Source organism: Oncorhynchus nerka, linkage group LG16 (assembly GCF_034236695.1).
Source record: "Oncorhynchus nerka isolate Pitt River linkage group LG16, Oner_Uvic_2.0, whole genome shotgun sequence".
Classification (NCBI taxonomy): Eukaryota; Metazoa; Chordata; class Actinopteri; order Salmoniformes; family Salmonidae; genus Oncorhynchus; species Oncorhynchus nerka.
The window spans coordinates 35,422,436-35,438,898 of record NC_088411.1 but is presented as its reverse complement, the minus strand read 5'-3'; the positions used below and the strand labels follow the sequence as shown (position 1 = coordinate 35,438,898).

At 39.3% G+C, this 16,463-nt stretch overlaps 1 protein-coding gene across 1 annotated transcript in view; it reads right to left on the bottom strand.

The window, feature by feature from the left end:
• Positions 1-4,384: 4,384 nt before the first annotated feature.
• Positions 4,385-16,463, bottom strand: part of LOC115144433 (tetraspanin-15-like) — a 37,899-nt gene continuing 25,820 nt past the window's right edge. Inside the window, exons 6-8 of the mRNA XM_029685479.2 lie at positions 15,289-15,339; positions 12,258-12,374; positions 4,385-5,941 (exon numbers count right to left, since the gene is read on the bottom strand). Coding sequence (XP_029541339.1) covers positions 5,768-5,941; positions 12,258-12,374; positions 15,289-15,339 — 342 coding nt within the window. The 3' untranslated portion in view covers positions 4,385-5,767. The remainder of the gene's footprint in view (positions 5,942-12,257; positions 12,375-15,288; positions 15,340-16,463) is intronic.

Sequence of the window (16,463 nt, the reverse complement as noted above, 5' to 3'; positions counted from 1 at the left end):
TGATTTGTGGTGTAAACAAAATAACCATTGTTTGTTGTGCCACAGAAATCCTGTGGGTACAGGGCACCATTTCTGAAATAAAGAAATCAATTCCCAATGAGTATCTCTCAAATGTGACAGCAGAAGGATAGCTTGAGGGCCCAATTCTTCCTCTGAAAAGAAGGGTACAGATTATAGCTGCAGGCCATTTTCAGAACTTACCTGATTAAAATAGAACTTTCCCAGATGCTCCGTTGTACAAAATCCAAAAGCTGACAAAAAAAATGTTGAACATTAGTCCACGGTCATTTTACTGTTTTCTTTTTATTTTGTATTTCTTTCCCTATATATTATTTACCTAATACCTATTTTTTACTTATTAAAAATTGCACAGTTGGTTAGGGCTTGTAAGTAAGAATTTCACTGTAAGGTGTGAAACAGTGAAAGACCAGGGAGAGAGAGGGAGGGTACTGGACGTGCTTTGATGTCATGACAAAGACCATGCAAGAATGTCTACACCTATTGTATTTGGTGTACGTGTTGTATTTGGCATACGTGTTGTATTTGGCGTACGTGTTGTATTTGGTGTACGTGTTGTATTTGGCATACGTGTTGTATTTAAAACGTGTTGTATTTGGCGCTCTACCCCCAATGCGTACGTGTTGTATTTGGCGTACGTGTTGTATTTGGCGTACGTGTTGTATTTGGCGACACGTGTTGTATTTGGCCACGTGTTTAAGCGAATATTTGGCGTACGTGTTGTATTTGGCGTCCCGTGTTGTATTTGGCGTACGTGTTGTATTTGGCGTCGTGTTGATTTGCGTACGTGTTGTAAGGCGTACGTGTTGATAAGAGCGTCGTGTTGTATTTGGCTTAAATGTTGTATTTGGGCATTACGTGTTGTATTTGGGTACGTGTTGTATTTGGCATCGTGTTGCATCCTTTGAGCGTACGTGTTGTATTTGGCTCCCACGTGTTGTATTTGGCGTAGCGTGTTGCAATTTGGCGATGACGATGTTGTATTAGCGCGTGTTGTATTTACGTGTTGTATCAGGCGTACGTGTTGTATTTGGCATACGTGTTGTAAACGTGTTGTATTTGGCATACGTGTTGACGTGTTGTATACGTGTTGTATTTGGCATACGTGTTGTATTTGGCATACGTGTTGTATTTGGCATCGTGTTGTATTTGGCATACGTGTTGTATTTGGCATACGTGTTGTATTTGGCATACGTGTTGTATTTGGCCGTGTTGTATTTGGCGTACGTGTTGTATTTGGCAACGTGTTGTATTTGGCGTACGTGTTGTATTTGGCGTACGTGTTGTATAGCGTCGGCGACGTGTTGTATTTGGCGTGCGTGTTGCAACGTGTGTATTTGGCGACGTGTTGTATTTGGCATACGTGTTGTATTTGGCGTACGTGTTGTATTTGGCGCGTGTTGTATTTGGCGTACGTGTTGTATTTGGCGACGTGTTGTATTTGGCGACGGCGTAACGTGTTGTATTTGGCGTAACGTGTTGTATTTGGCGTACCGTGTTGTATTTGGCACACGTGTTGTATTTGGCAATAACGTGTTGTATTTGGCGACATGTTGTATTTACGTGTTGTATTTGACACGTGTTGTATTGGATACGTGTTGTATTTGGCGTACGTGTTGTATTTACGTGTTGTATTTGGCGTACGTGTTGTATTTGATTTGCCTCGTGTTGTATTTCGTCGTGTTGTATCAGTTGTATTTGGCGACGTGTTGTACGTGTTTATTTGGCGACGTGTTGTATTTGGCGGACGTGTTGTATTTGGCGTACGTGTTGTATTTGGCGTACGTGTTGTATTTGGCGTACGTGTTGTATTTGGCGTACGTGTTGTATTTGGCGTACGTGTTGTATTTGGCGTACGTGTTGTATTTAACTGCGACAACGTGTTGTATTTGGCAAACGTGTTGTATTTGAAGCACCGTGTTGTATTTGCGTACGTGTTGTATTTGGCTCACGTGTTGTGGTGTAAAACAACGTGTTGTATTTGGTACGTGTTGTGCCACAGAAACGTGTTGTACAGCGGCACCATTGTTGTAAAGCCACGTGTTGTATTTTACGTGTTGTATTTCGTACGTGTTGTAAATGACGTGTTGTAGCGACGTGTTGTATTTAGCTACGTGTTGTAGGGCGTGTTGTATTTTACGTGTTGTAAGGGTACGTGTTGTATTTAGCGTGTTGTATTTACGTGTTGTATTTGGCGTACCGTGTTGTATTTGGCGTACGTGTTGTATTTGGCAAAAACGTGTTGTATTTGGTCATACGTGTTGTATTTGGCATACGTGTTGTATTTGGCACGTGTTACGTGTTGTATTTGGCATATATGTTGTATTTGTATTTTTACGTGTTGTATTTGGCACGTGTTGTATTTGGCGTACGTGTTGTATTTGGCGCACGTGTTGTATTTGGCACGTGTTGTAGATACGTGTTGTATTTGGCATACGTGTTGTATTTGGCTACGTGTTGTACGTGTTGCATGGCAACGTGTTGTATTTGGCACGTGTTGTATTTGGCGTACGTGTTGTATTTGGCATACGTGTTGTATTTGGCGTACGTGTTGTATTTGGCATACGTGTTGTATTTGGCATACGTGTTGTATTTGGCATACGTGTTGTATTTGGCATACGTGTTGTATTTGGCATACGTGTTGTATTTGGCGTACGTGTTGTATTTGGCGTACGTGTTGCGTACGTGTTGTATTTGGCGTACGTGTTGTATTTGGCGTACGTGTTGTATTTGGCGTCGTGTTGTATTTGGCGTACGTGTTGTATTTGGCGTACGTGTTGTATTTGGCGCACGTGTTGTATTTAGCATACGTGTTGTATTTGGCATACGTGTTGTATTTGGCGTACGTGTTGTATTTGGCGTACGTGTTGTATTTGGCGTACGTGTTGTATTTGGCATACGTGTTGTATTTGGCATACGTGTTGTATTTGGCATACGTGTTGTATTTGGCACGTGTTGTATTTGGCGTACGTGTTGTATTTGGCGTACGTGTTGTATTTGGCGTACGTGTTGTATTTGCGCGTGTTACGTGTTGTATTTGGCGACGTGTTGTATTTGGCATACGTGTTGTATTTGGCATACGTGTTGTATTTGGCATACGTGTTGTATTTGGCATACGTGTTGTATTTGGCATACGTGTTGTATTTGGCATACGTGTTGTATTTGGCGTACGTGTTGTATTTGGCGTACGTGTTGTATTTGCGTACGTGTTGTATTTGGCATACGTGTTGTATTTGGCGTACGTGTTGTATTTGCGCACGTGTTGTATTTGGCGTACGTGTTGTATTTGGCACGTGTTGTATTTGGCATACGTGTTGTATTTGGCATACGTGTTGTATTTGGCGTACGTGTTGTATTTGGCGTACGTGTTGTATTTGGCGTACGTGTTGTATTTGGCGTACGTGTTGTATTTGGCGTACGTGTTGTATTTGGCATACGTGTTGTATTTGGCATACGTGTTGTATTTGGCATACGTGTTGTATTTGGCATACGTGTTGTATTTGGCATACGTGTTGTATTTGGCATACGTGTTGTATTTGGCATACGTGTTGTATTTGGCATACGTGTTGTATTTGGCATACGTGTTGTATTTGGCATACGTGACCAACTTTGAGTAGATTTTTAATGTTTTGCTGTTAAAATTGCAGTGTTGCTGGCAGGGCCAAATAATGACAGGCTATCACACATTTGTACAAACATTTGAATAAGTGTACCAAATCCCGATACATACATTACGTAACATAAATATCAAGTGAAATGATCCTGTTGTTAAGGGGTCAAGTGCTGAATAGTGTCATCACAAGCTATAAAGTACTTTCTAGGTGTCCTTCATGGTCATTTAGATGTTTCATCTGTACTTATGGCCATTTACCCATTGGAGCACTAACAGTACATAGCATTTTTACCTCCAATGTTAATTGTGAGTGAAGGGTAAAGAGATAAAAGAACAGTGAAAGACAAGGGAGAGAGAGGGAGGGTACTGGACGTGCTTTGATGTCATGACAAAGACCATGTAAGAATGTCTACACCTATAAAAAAAAAAAGGCTCAGTACACAGGGCATACATTTCTAAGAGAAATGTCAGTGTTTGTCTTAAGAAAAACTGAAGGCATCATGGAAAAAACTAACATGGGTTTTTGTGTTAGAAAGGTGTTTGAAAATGTTGAAGAGGGTAAAGTACACTCATGATGACTGTAATGGGTTTGTAGTGGGACAGAGAATAACAATTACACCAAGGGTTATTTTGGGTGGGCTGGGCTCCATGAAAGAGTCAAATATTTAGTGTCACAGCCGGACGCCCTCTGCATAGGCAGACAAACCAGCAGGACAGGAAGAGCAACGAAAAACACCACTACCGAGGCTGCTCAACAGGACTGTAAATAGGATTGATTTATTCACCAGATCGCTATATAAATACTCAAAAGTATTACAGTGAGCTCACACACAAAAAATAAACAGCATAAAAAAAGAGAACTTTATAACCTCCACCACAACTGAACAGTAAGAAGATTTCAAAGCGAGATCTAAAAAAATACAAAATAAATCTGATGGCACCTTAAAAGTTTGTCACAAATACATAATCAATAGTTTTGACTGACATTCATTTGATGTAATTTGAGTCAAAAATGAGTTTGAAAATAAGTTGACCATTTGTTTAACTTCCCATTTGGTGTGGATGGATTCAAATATGAAGTCATTCATCGTTCTGTCTCAGGAGAACCATCTCATTTAGTCCTTTTCCATAGAAACAGGCTGATGGTCTGGATAAGTATGTAACAGTTAGCCTTTAAAACTAGGCATGCAATCCCATACGACCATGCTTTTAACAGACATACAGTTTGGACACCTACTCATTGAGGGTTTTGTGAAGACATCAAAAAACTATGAAATAACACACGTGGAATCATGTAGTAACCAAAAAGTGCTATACAAAATCAAAATATATTTTGGATTTTAGATTCTTCAAAGTAGCCACCCTTTGCCTTGATGACAGCTTTGCACACGCTTGGCATTCTCTCAACCAGTTTCATGAGAAATGCCTTTCCAACAGTGGAGTTCCCACATATGATGAGCACTTGTTAGCTGCTTTTCCTTCACTCTGCTGTCCAACTCATTCTAAACCATCTCAATTGGAGGTACATACAAATGGTATCCACCAGTTAATCGGACTCTGGGGAAGTAGATGGAGGGCCTCATTACCAAAATCCTGAACTACTCCTTTAAATGTGTTGAACCCATGACATCTCCAATGATTATGAAAAATCAAGGTAGGTACCCTACATAAAATTCACCATAGAAAATATATCTCTTTGAACAGCTAAAAATGTCCCATTTAATTAATTGGCATCAATACAGTAGTCTGAGGTAATAATGATTGAAATATTAGTATTCCTATGAGGGGCTGGCTAGTGAGCTACATATTTGTATTTAGTATTACAGAAAATGTTTAATGTTTTTGCTGTAAATCTATATATAAAATCGATACTTCACCAAAGAGGAAAAATAATAATAATAAAAAGCCATTTATTTTTCACACAGCACAGGCACATACCGGTATGTATACCCTTCCATCCTAATAAAACCTTAATAAATGAGCCCCTGAAAAACAAAATCCCTGAATAGAACCAAAAACACACACTAAAAGGTCTCTGAACAGTGGTTGTAAAACTTGAGCTGATAGCTCCAGTGTGTTGGAAGGCTGAGGCAGGCACAGCAGTGTTTTAGGCTTGTTAGATAACATGAGGCACGCTCAGTCGATCTCTGGCATGCACCTGCAACATTTGGCCATTCTGCTCTGCTTCTTGGGTTCCCTGAAGCCATCACTGTCCCCTGCGTCCAGCAGTCCATCCTGGTAGTTACCATACTCAGCAATGGCATCCTCCACTCGTGTGATGTAGAGCCAGCTAATGATCACGCCCAAGAACTGAAAACACAAGGAGATTCAGAGATGGGAAATAGAGTCTTGAACTACACCCTTGTGGAAGATGACCTTGCTTTAGCAAGCACTAGTTCGATGTCAAATCAAATTGTATTTGTCACATACACATGGTTAGCAGATGTTAAAACAAGTGTAGTGAAATGCTTGTGCTTCTGGTTCTGACTGTGCAGTAATATCTAACAGTTCCCCAACAACTATCTAATACACACAAATCTAAAAAGGGGTGAATGTACATATAAATATATGGATGAGCGATGGCCGAGCGGCATAGGCAAGGTGCAATAGATGGTATAAAATACAGTATATACATATATGAGTAATGTTAGATATGTAAACATTATTAAAGTGGCATTATTTAAAGTGGCATGGTTTAAAGTGACTAGTGATCCATTTGTTAATGTGGCCAGTGATTGGGTCTCAGTGTAGGCAGCAGCCTCTCTGAGTTAGTGATAGCTGTTTAACAGTCAGATGGCCTTGAGATAGAAGTTGTTCTTCAGTCTCTCTGTCCCTGCTTCGATGCTCCTGTACCGACCTCGCCTTCTGGATGGTAGCGGTGTGAACAGGCAGTGGATTGGGTTGTTGTTGTCCTTGAGTATCTTTTTTGCCTTCCTGTGACATCGGGGTGCTATAGGTGTCATGGAGGGCAGGTAGTTTGCCCCCAGTGATGTGTTGTGCAGACCGCACCACCCTCTGGAGAGCCTTGCGGTTGAGGGCGAAGCAGTTGCCGTACAGGATGCTCTCGATTGTGGATCTGTTAAAGTTAGTCAGGGTTTTTGGTGACTAGCCACATTTCATCCACCTGAGGTTGAAGAGGCGCTGTTGCGCCTTCTTCATCACAATGTCTGTGTGGGTGGACTATTTGAGTTTGTCGTTGATGTGTACCCTGAGGAACTTAAACTTTCCACTTTCTCCACTGCTGTCCCTTCGATGTGGATAGGGGGGTGCTCCCTCTGCTGTTTCCTGAAGTCCACGATCATCTCCATTGTTTTGTTGATGTTGAGTGAGAAAGATTGGGGTACTTTGGATCTACAGGGCATTACCAACCACTGCCTTTTTTCTTTGGGGGAGGTGGTTGTCAATAAGCAATTTGTTCTGTTTCACATCATGACATTTTGTCCTTGATACAAAATACATTTCAAAAACGTTAAAAAAATTGTCTGAAGCATGCATTTAACCAAAAGCACAGACCTGAGACAGACGAGAGCTACAATGATCTATGAACAGACAGCCACAGCTTGTGCTGATTCTAGAGCTTAAGCTACATCATGTTCTCTTACTGCCAGCAGCCTCTTAGACGGTATCCTTGTGGGTGTCTGTTGAAAGTATTCAACATAACATCAGTAGAAGTGCTGTAGCCAGCAAGTCAAGTCAGCTATATCATTTTAGTTTCATAACTCATTGACCGAGGGGTCTGAAACTCAGACATAAGAAAAGTCTTGAACAGATGGCTAATCAAATCTAAGGCTGTCTGTCCACTTGTTCAACCTTGGCCTGTTTCAAATAAACAGGTATCTGACAACTTCTAGAAAACGATGTGCAGAAGTCCATGTGTTGTTGTGATTCTGGATGGCCAGATAGAGAGCAGCAATGACAAGAAGCTGCCATGTGAGGAATCGTAGGTGCCTCGTTTCAGCTAGTTTTATCTTGTTGTTGATGTCTTGTTTTGAGGTGTTTTAACTCAAATTCGCTAACTAGCCACCAATTGTAACAATGTATTTGAGAGACAAGTGCTGATTTGTGCAAATGTAATTACATTTTCATTGTCAACAATCTAAACCAACCCTGTCTGTTTAGCCCCATAGTCGCGCATAAAACGGGTTTGCTGCTCAACAACCAACCTGTCTATGAAAACCAACCTCATTTTATCAGACGGTCTCAAAGTATATAATGTACAGTATGTGGGAGGATTGCTCAAATGACTAGATTACATTGAATGATTAATCCTATGTGGCAACATCAATAAAGCATTAGTAGCTCAATCGAAATACCCTCAAATCAATAACATATGGGATCTCAGGGAAAGACTTCATTCGATGACTCACTTTTGCCTACATGTACTATAGCTTCAGGTGATAGAGATCATCATTTATTCCCAGAGACAGGCAGCCACAGCTCCTTCCAATCAATAGAACGTGAGTAGACAATGGACTTATTGATTAAAGTGCCAGTCAGAAGACTTAACCCTTTTTACAGCCACTTACTGTGAAAAATAGCTGTCTTTGGTCAATACCGTCTTTGGTCAATACCGTCTTTGGTCAATACAGTCTTTGGTCAATACCGTCTTTGGTCAATACCGTCTTTGGTCAATACCGTCTTTGGTCAATACCGTCTTTGGTCAATACCGTCTTTGGTCAATACCCTCCAAGTTGTGTTCCCTCCAATGCTACATGTGATTGTAAATATGGGGAACCATCTACAAGACCTTCAGAAAGTATTCACACCACTTTACTTTTGCCACATTTTGTTGTGTTACAGCCTGCATTTAAAAGTAATTCAATTTAGATTATTGGTCACTGGGGCTTACCATAATGTCAAAGTGGAATTATGTTTAAAAACTTCTTTTTTTTACCAGTTAATTCAAAATGAAACAACCCTGAAATGTCTGTAGTCAATAAGTATTCAACCCCTTTGTGTAGTAAAAATAAAGAAACCCTGTAAGGAGTAAGTTTGTCCAAACTTTTGACTGGTACTGTATATAGTTATTAAATATGATGACGTTGAATCAACGTAGAAAACTGTTTGGATATACTAAAAGTAAGGGAATATAATATTTTTTTCACCCAACGTTTAACCTAAATCCAATGTCATGGTGACATTTTTTGTTGTTTTGACTTGAATTCAGGTTACTTGACAACTCAACCGAATGTAAATCAAAAATAGACATCTGATAGACAAATGACATCTGTGCCCAGGGGGTTGTGTTTTGAAAGGAGATGTGTAGTATTTTCTTAAATTGGCTCAAAATTATGGGGGGGGTGAAAATGTAGCGACCAATAAAAAAAAATTCTAATGATTTAATATTTATAAGATAAAACTTAAAATATTATTTGTATTCCTTGTTTTCAGAGGAACAGATTGCATTTGGACACATAATTAACATGTGACGTATTCTGTCCTTCACAACAAAGTCTCAAAGACACTGACGCATACAATTTTCAAACTTATTGGTAACCAAAGAACAATCTCCATCTTTAAATATCTACAAATGTGTATCCCTGTAGGGCTCTCCATCCCTTTTTCTACAAGATACAAGTGGTAATATTGCTAATAAAACATAGCTAATTATCAGGACATTTTATGGAGCATGTGGTGAAGCAAGGCTCGTGGGACCATAATGAAACACCTTCTCATCTGCATCTTCACCTTCTCATCCGGAGAAAATGTTCCTTCCAGACTTAAGTGCCTAACTAATCACAGCTATGGTAGATGAGCATGTAAGTTACAAACAAGGAAGCCCTTCAGGTTCCCTTACTCATCAAGGTCACACTTCAACAGAGAGGCTTCAACATCGAACCTACATGGACAACAATAGATTTCTTCAATGCATTCAGCTCAAGTCAGTTATTGAGAAGATTCTTGCTTATGTCCCCCAACCTCCCTTACCCCAAAACAGCCTCATGATTAGTTCTAAGCTGTAAGGGTGGAAAAAGTTATACACTCATCGGGACTCACTGCTGTGGAAATACTGCTCTGTCTCGGCCCGTCTATAAGACACTGTGGAAAACAACAAATTAAAGCTATGTCTCCATAGGGAATTCATGTGTATGGGGAGATCAACCAAATATGTATTCTATGCAGTGGAGAAGCATTCCTAACTGGGAGGCCCATCCAGCATGCCAAACACGCTCATATTCAGAATGTATATACAGCGCATTTGGAAAGTATTTAGACCCCTTGCCTTTTGCACAGTTTGTTACATTACAGCCTTATTCTGAAATGGATTACATTTTAAACAGCTCATCAATCTAGACACAATACCCCATACTGACAAGGTGAAAACAGGTTTTTAGACATGTTTGCAAATGTATAAAAAAAAACAATACCTAATTTACACAAGTATTCAGACTCTTTGCTGTGAGACTCGAAATTGAGCTCAGGTGCATCCTGTTTCTATTGATTATCCTTGAGATGTTTCTACAACTTGATTGGACTCCACCTGTGGTATATTCAATTGAATGGATATGATTTGGAAAAACACACCACTGTCTATATAAGGTCCCACAGTTGACAGTGTACGTCAGAGCAAAAACCAAGCCATGAGGTCGATGGAATTGTCCGTAGAGATCAAAGACAGGATTGTGTCGAGGCACAGATCTGGGGAAGGGTACCAAAATATGTCTGCAGCATTGAAGGTCCCCAAGGACACAGTGGCCTCCAACATTATTAAAATAAAGATATCGTTTGGAACCACCAAGACTCTTCCTAGAGCTGGCCGCCCAGGCAAACTGAGCAATGGGGGTAGAAGGGCCTTGGTCAGAGAGGTGACCAAGAACCCGATGGTCACTGACAGAGATGCAGAGTTCCTCTGTTGAGATGAGAGAACCTTCCATAAGGACAACCATCTCTGAAGCCCTCCACCAATCAGGCCTTTATGGTAGAGTTGCCAGACGGAAGGCACTCCTCAGTAAAAAGGCACAAGACAGCCCACTAGGAGTTTGCCAAAAGGCACCTAAAGGACTCTCATGGAGCCCTGTTTCATAATATTACCTTTTGTCCGAGCTGCTTGCCGTAGTTCTGAAGTAATTGCGAGAAAAAAAAAACAGGCCTTATTTCAGGGCATTTTTCACCCCGTCACCTCCTATTAGTTACATTTGTGCCAACAGCTAGAATAACTCAAAAAGCTCTTAATACGATCTGAGAAACTACGCTCACAGAATTTGAAGGTGTAAATTCAATGTTGCACATTTCTCCCATTTTCCCCCTGTCCTTGATAATATGGACATGGAATTGGAAACCAATAGAAAGTGTCTAATGTGCAAATCCATGACTTGTTCTGAGAGGCTGAGTTTAGAAACTGATAAGGAGGATGCATCCTCCTCTCTAGTCGAGATATGAGACCACTATAGATGAGACCGTTATAGATATAGTTGAAGTCGGAAGATTACATACACCTTAGCCAAATACATTTAAACTCAGTTTCACAATTCCTGACATTTAATACTAGTAAAAATTATCTGTCTTATGCCAGTTAGGATCACCACTTTATTTTAAGAATGTGAAATGTCAGAATAATAGTAGAGAATGCTTAATTTGAGCTTTTATTTCTTTCATCACATTCCCAGTGGGTCAGAAGTTTACATACACTCAATTAGTATTTGGTAGCATTGCCTTTAAAATTGTTAAACTTGGGTAAAAAAAATTCAGGTAGCCTTCCACAAGCTTCCCACAATAAGTTGGGTGAATTCTGGCCCATTCCTCCTGACAGAGCTGGTAAATCTGAGTCAGGTTTGTAGGCCTCCTTGCTCGCACACACTTTTTCAGTTCTGCCCACACATTTTCTATAGGATTGAGGTCAGGGCATTGTGATGGCCACTCTAACACCTTGACTTTGTTGTTCTTAAGCCATTTTGCCACAACTTTGGAAGTATGCTTGGGGTCAGTGTCCATTTGGCAGACCCATTTGCGACCAAGCTTTAACTTCCTGACTGATGTCTTGAGATGTTGCTTCGATATATCCACAATTTTCTTTCCTCATGATGCCATCTATTTTGTGAAGTGCACCAGTCCCTCCTGCAGCAAAGGACCCCCACAACATGATGCTGCCAACGCCGTGCTTCACGATTGGGATGGTGTTCTTCGGCTTGCAAGCCTTCCCCTTTTTCCTTCCCCCAGTTGTTGGAAAAATTACTTGTGTCATGCACAAAGTAGATGTCCAAACAGACTTGCCAAAACTATAGTTTGTTAACAAGAAATGTGTGGAGTGGTTGAAAAACTAGTTTTAATGTCTCCAACCTAAGTGTATGTAAACTTCCGACTTCAACTGAAAATTATAAATATGAGTCCATTATAGAAACCGATAAACTCCACCACAAGAAAATCTGTGTAATAGGATATTTATGAACTAAAACAATTTCTAAAAGTGATTTCCTAAATCAAACATGAGAGCTCACAATATAACTGAATACCTTCCATCTGTCAATAATCACTGGCATTTTTTCATACTGTTATGTGGAAACCTGTACCTGCCTTCTGCTAAAGCCATTAACCAAGGTTCTGAGCCCACGACATCGCTGTGTTAATCATTAGCTGTGTAATATTGGTGAACATCAGATGTCAGTCTGACATGGTGGTTAACTCTTACCTGGGGGAATAAGATGCCAAGCAGCAAGCCAGCCATTATCTTATAGTTATCCATGAGCCAGATGAAGACAGCATCAGTACAACCTCTGATGTAGATGACGTTCTGCAAGGCCAGCCTCTGACAGGAGGGACAGAATGTAGTGTAAACATGTGAATGGCAGGCCTTTATGGGGATAGGGGTTCTGCAGCATCCTCAGCACCACTACTTGTAGCCTTCCTAACAAAATACATGAGGTTTTTAACTTGGTCAACATAAATAATATTTATAATTTTGGCTTTGACCGAAACACATTTAGATGCATCTGTAAATGATGGGCAAATCAACATTCATGGATATAGTTTACTGAGAAGAGATAGGAATAGGAATGGTGGAGGTGGAGAACTGTACATTCAGAATCATATACCCTTTAAGAGAAGGGATGACCTTAATGTATGTCAAGTAGAGGCACTATGGGCTCAGGTACATCTGCCTCACCAGGCACCCATATTGGTAGGATGTGTGTATAGACCTAGCTCTAAGGTGTCCTATCTGGATAACTTATGTACTGGGTTTGACCAGGCCACAGATGGCAACAGAGATGTATTTATCTTGGGTGATTTTAATATAAATTGGAAGGATCACAATAATTCAAATAGAACAAAATTGATGAGATATGCCAAGAACTGTGATTTGAAACAAATGGTTAATGATACTACTAGATCATCAACTAGGTTGGGTCATCGTTCAGATGCATGCATTGATCTGATTTTCTGTAATATACCATTGCAATGCTTAAAATCCAGATCAATGCCAGTGGGCTGGACAGACCATAATATTGTGACCATAACCACGAACACCAAGGTTCCAAAGAAACCCCCTAGGATTGTGGTTAAGAGAAATGTTAAAACATTTAATCATGAGCTATTTCTAAATGATTTAGCTGCTGTACCCTGGGAGCTGATTTATCTAGAGGATGATTTAAATCACGCTATAGAATGTTTTATTGATTTGCTCAGTGAGGTAATGGACGATCATGCCCCTATAAGAAAGAGTACAGTTGGTGGTCGTCCATCTCCATGGATTGATGATGAACTGGGTGAGGCTTTTTCTCAAAGAAATATGGCAAAAGTCTTGGCAGCCAAGTCAAAATGAGAAATTGATGAACAGAATTATAGAACATTGCGTAGTTATGCAGTTAAATTGAATCGAAAGGGAAAAAAAGTTGTTACAGCAATGCTTTAATTGATTGTAAAAATGATTGTAAAAAGGTATGGAACACAGTTAAGGGCTTACTTGGTACATCTATCTCATCATGCCCATCTAGTGTGGAGGTTGACGGGAGAATAATAACAAAACCAGTTGATATTGGCAATCATTTCGCAGATTTTTTTTTACAAAGAAAATTAATTTACTGAGCAACAATGTAAACATACATTCTTCCAAACAAGCTATTGTCCAATGGATTGATGATCATATTATGAGCAACAAGATCTGCTCTTTTAGTCTGCAAACGGTGTCAGTGGAGGAGGTGTTAAACCTATTGAAGTCATTACCTGATGGTAAATCTACAGGTTATGGTCTTATGGACAATTTTTTGCTTCGCTGTGCTGCTCCACAGATTGCAGTTCCACTGAGATACATATTTAATTGGTCACTGGAAAAGGGGATGTTTGCAAATGTATGGAAGCATGCTAAACTGTCCTATTCCGAAAGACTGCAAAGAACCCATTACTCCTGCAAATAGTTGACCAATTAGTCTACTCCCTACACTCAGTAAGATATTGGAAGGTATTGTGAGTAGACAAATATGGGAGTACATGGAAAAGAATGATCTGATTACAGCCAATCAGCATGCTTATCGCAAAAAAACATTCCACTACCACTGCATTGGTTGACATGACTGACCAGTGGCTCAATGCTATGGATAAGTGTGTGGGTGTACTATTTTCAGATTTCAGTGCAGCATTTGATTTAGTGGATCATGAAATAATTTTGAACAAATTAATGCATTACGATTTTAAGGAGGTAGCATTGAATTGGGTACAGTCATATCTAACTGACAGGAAACAGTCCACCTATATCAATGGTTCATTTTCTACCCCTCGTGTGTTAAACTGTGGAATACCGCAGGGCAGCTGCCTTGGGACACTTCTCTATTTCATATATACCAACGACCTTCCCTATGCCTTAGCCGAAACTCAAGCTACTATATTTGCAGATGATACTACAATTTATGCAGCAAGACAATCAGTTCAACAGGTACAGCAAGCTTTACAAGGAGATTTGGAGTATATTAGGGAGTGGGTTTGGATTGTTTTAAGGTGGAGATATGGTTCTTCTGTTGCAGTCATGCGCAGTGTTCTTGGTTGGTCATCAATTAAAAAGATAATTGAAAAAAACATGCTTATTTTATTTCATAATATACATAATTTAAAACGGCTAAGTTCTATTCACAACGGTATTCAGTTGGTAAGAGACAGACATTATGTAAATACTAGGAATAGATTGTCCACCATCTATGCGTTATCCAGACAGAAAAAAGAAATAGGCAAAAGAACATTTTGATTTAGAGCAATAAAGAAATGGAATAAATTAACTGAGCAAACTAGAAACCTTTCAATATATAAATGTAAACCATTTTAAAATGATTTAAATATAATACATAGAAATGTTGTGGGACTGTAGTAGATGAAGAATCATTATTTTTTAGATTGAGTATTTATTGGGTCATTATGTTAGTTTGTAATAGTGTGTTATATGTGAAAATGTGTTTATTATAAATTGTATTTTAATGGACTCTTGGAAGATTAGTCCAAATGGGGACTAAAAGAGAGCCAAATAAAATTAAATAAAAAAATAAACTTCCCGCGGCTATGAATACATGTCTTTCAGATATGTTTAAAAAGCAAAGATTAATTTGACACTTTGGTTATTGGTCGGCACTGTTCCTTTGTATGACAGCGGTACACATACGTTATACATTTAGACTTTCACATTTAAAAATTGAGCCGGTGAGAGACATTGAGACAACATTTCGATCAGACTGTCTTACCTCATTTTCAAGGACCTTAAATCCACATAGTGTGTTGGCAACTTCATTAGGCTGAAAAGGAGCAAGATAATACTATGTCAAAGGGATGTAACATATTTCTGAACATTATTGGCAGGTTACACAAGCATATTTCTGAACATTATTGGCAGGTTACACAAAGCATATTTCTGAACATTATTGGCAGGTTACACAAAGCATATTTCTGAACATTATTGGCAGGTTACACAAGCATATTTCTGAACATTATTGGCAGGGTACACAAGCATATTTCTGAACATTATTGGCAGGTTACACAAGCATATTTCTGAACATTATTGGCAGGTTACACAAGCATATTTCTGAACATTATTGGCAGGTTACACAAGCATATTTCTGAACATTATTGGCAGGGTACACAAGCATATTTCTGAACATTATTGGCAGGTTACACAAGCATATTTCTGAACATTATTGGCAGGTTACACAAGCATATTTCTGAACATTATTGGCAGGTTACACAAGCATATTTTTGAACATTATTGGCAGGGTACACAAGCATATTTCTGAACATTATTGGCAGGTTACACAAGCATATTTCTGAACATTATTGGCAGGTTACACAAACATATTTCTGAACATTATTGGCAGGTTACACAAGCATATTTCTGAACATTATTGGCAGGTTACACAAGCATATTTCTGAACATTATTGGCAGGTTACACAAGCATATTTCTGAACATTATTGGCAGGTTACACAAGCATATTTCTGAACATTATTGGCAGGTTACACAAGCATATTTTTGAACATTATTGGCAGGGTACACAAGCATATTTCTGAACATTATTGGCAGGTTACACAAGCATATTTCTGAACATTATTGGCAGGTTACACAAGCATATTTCTGAACATTATTGGCAGGTTACACAAGCATATTTCTGAACATTATTGGCAGGTTACACAAGCATATTTCTGAACATTATTGGCAGGTTACACAAGCATATTTCTGAACATTATTGGCAGGTTACACAAGCATATTTTTGAACATTATTGGCAGGGTACACAAGCATATTTCTGAACATTATTGGCAGGTTACACAAGCATATTTCTGAACATTATTGGCAGGTTACACAAGCATATTTCTGAACATTATTGGCAGGTTACACAAGCATATTTCTGAACATTATTGGCAGGGTA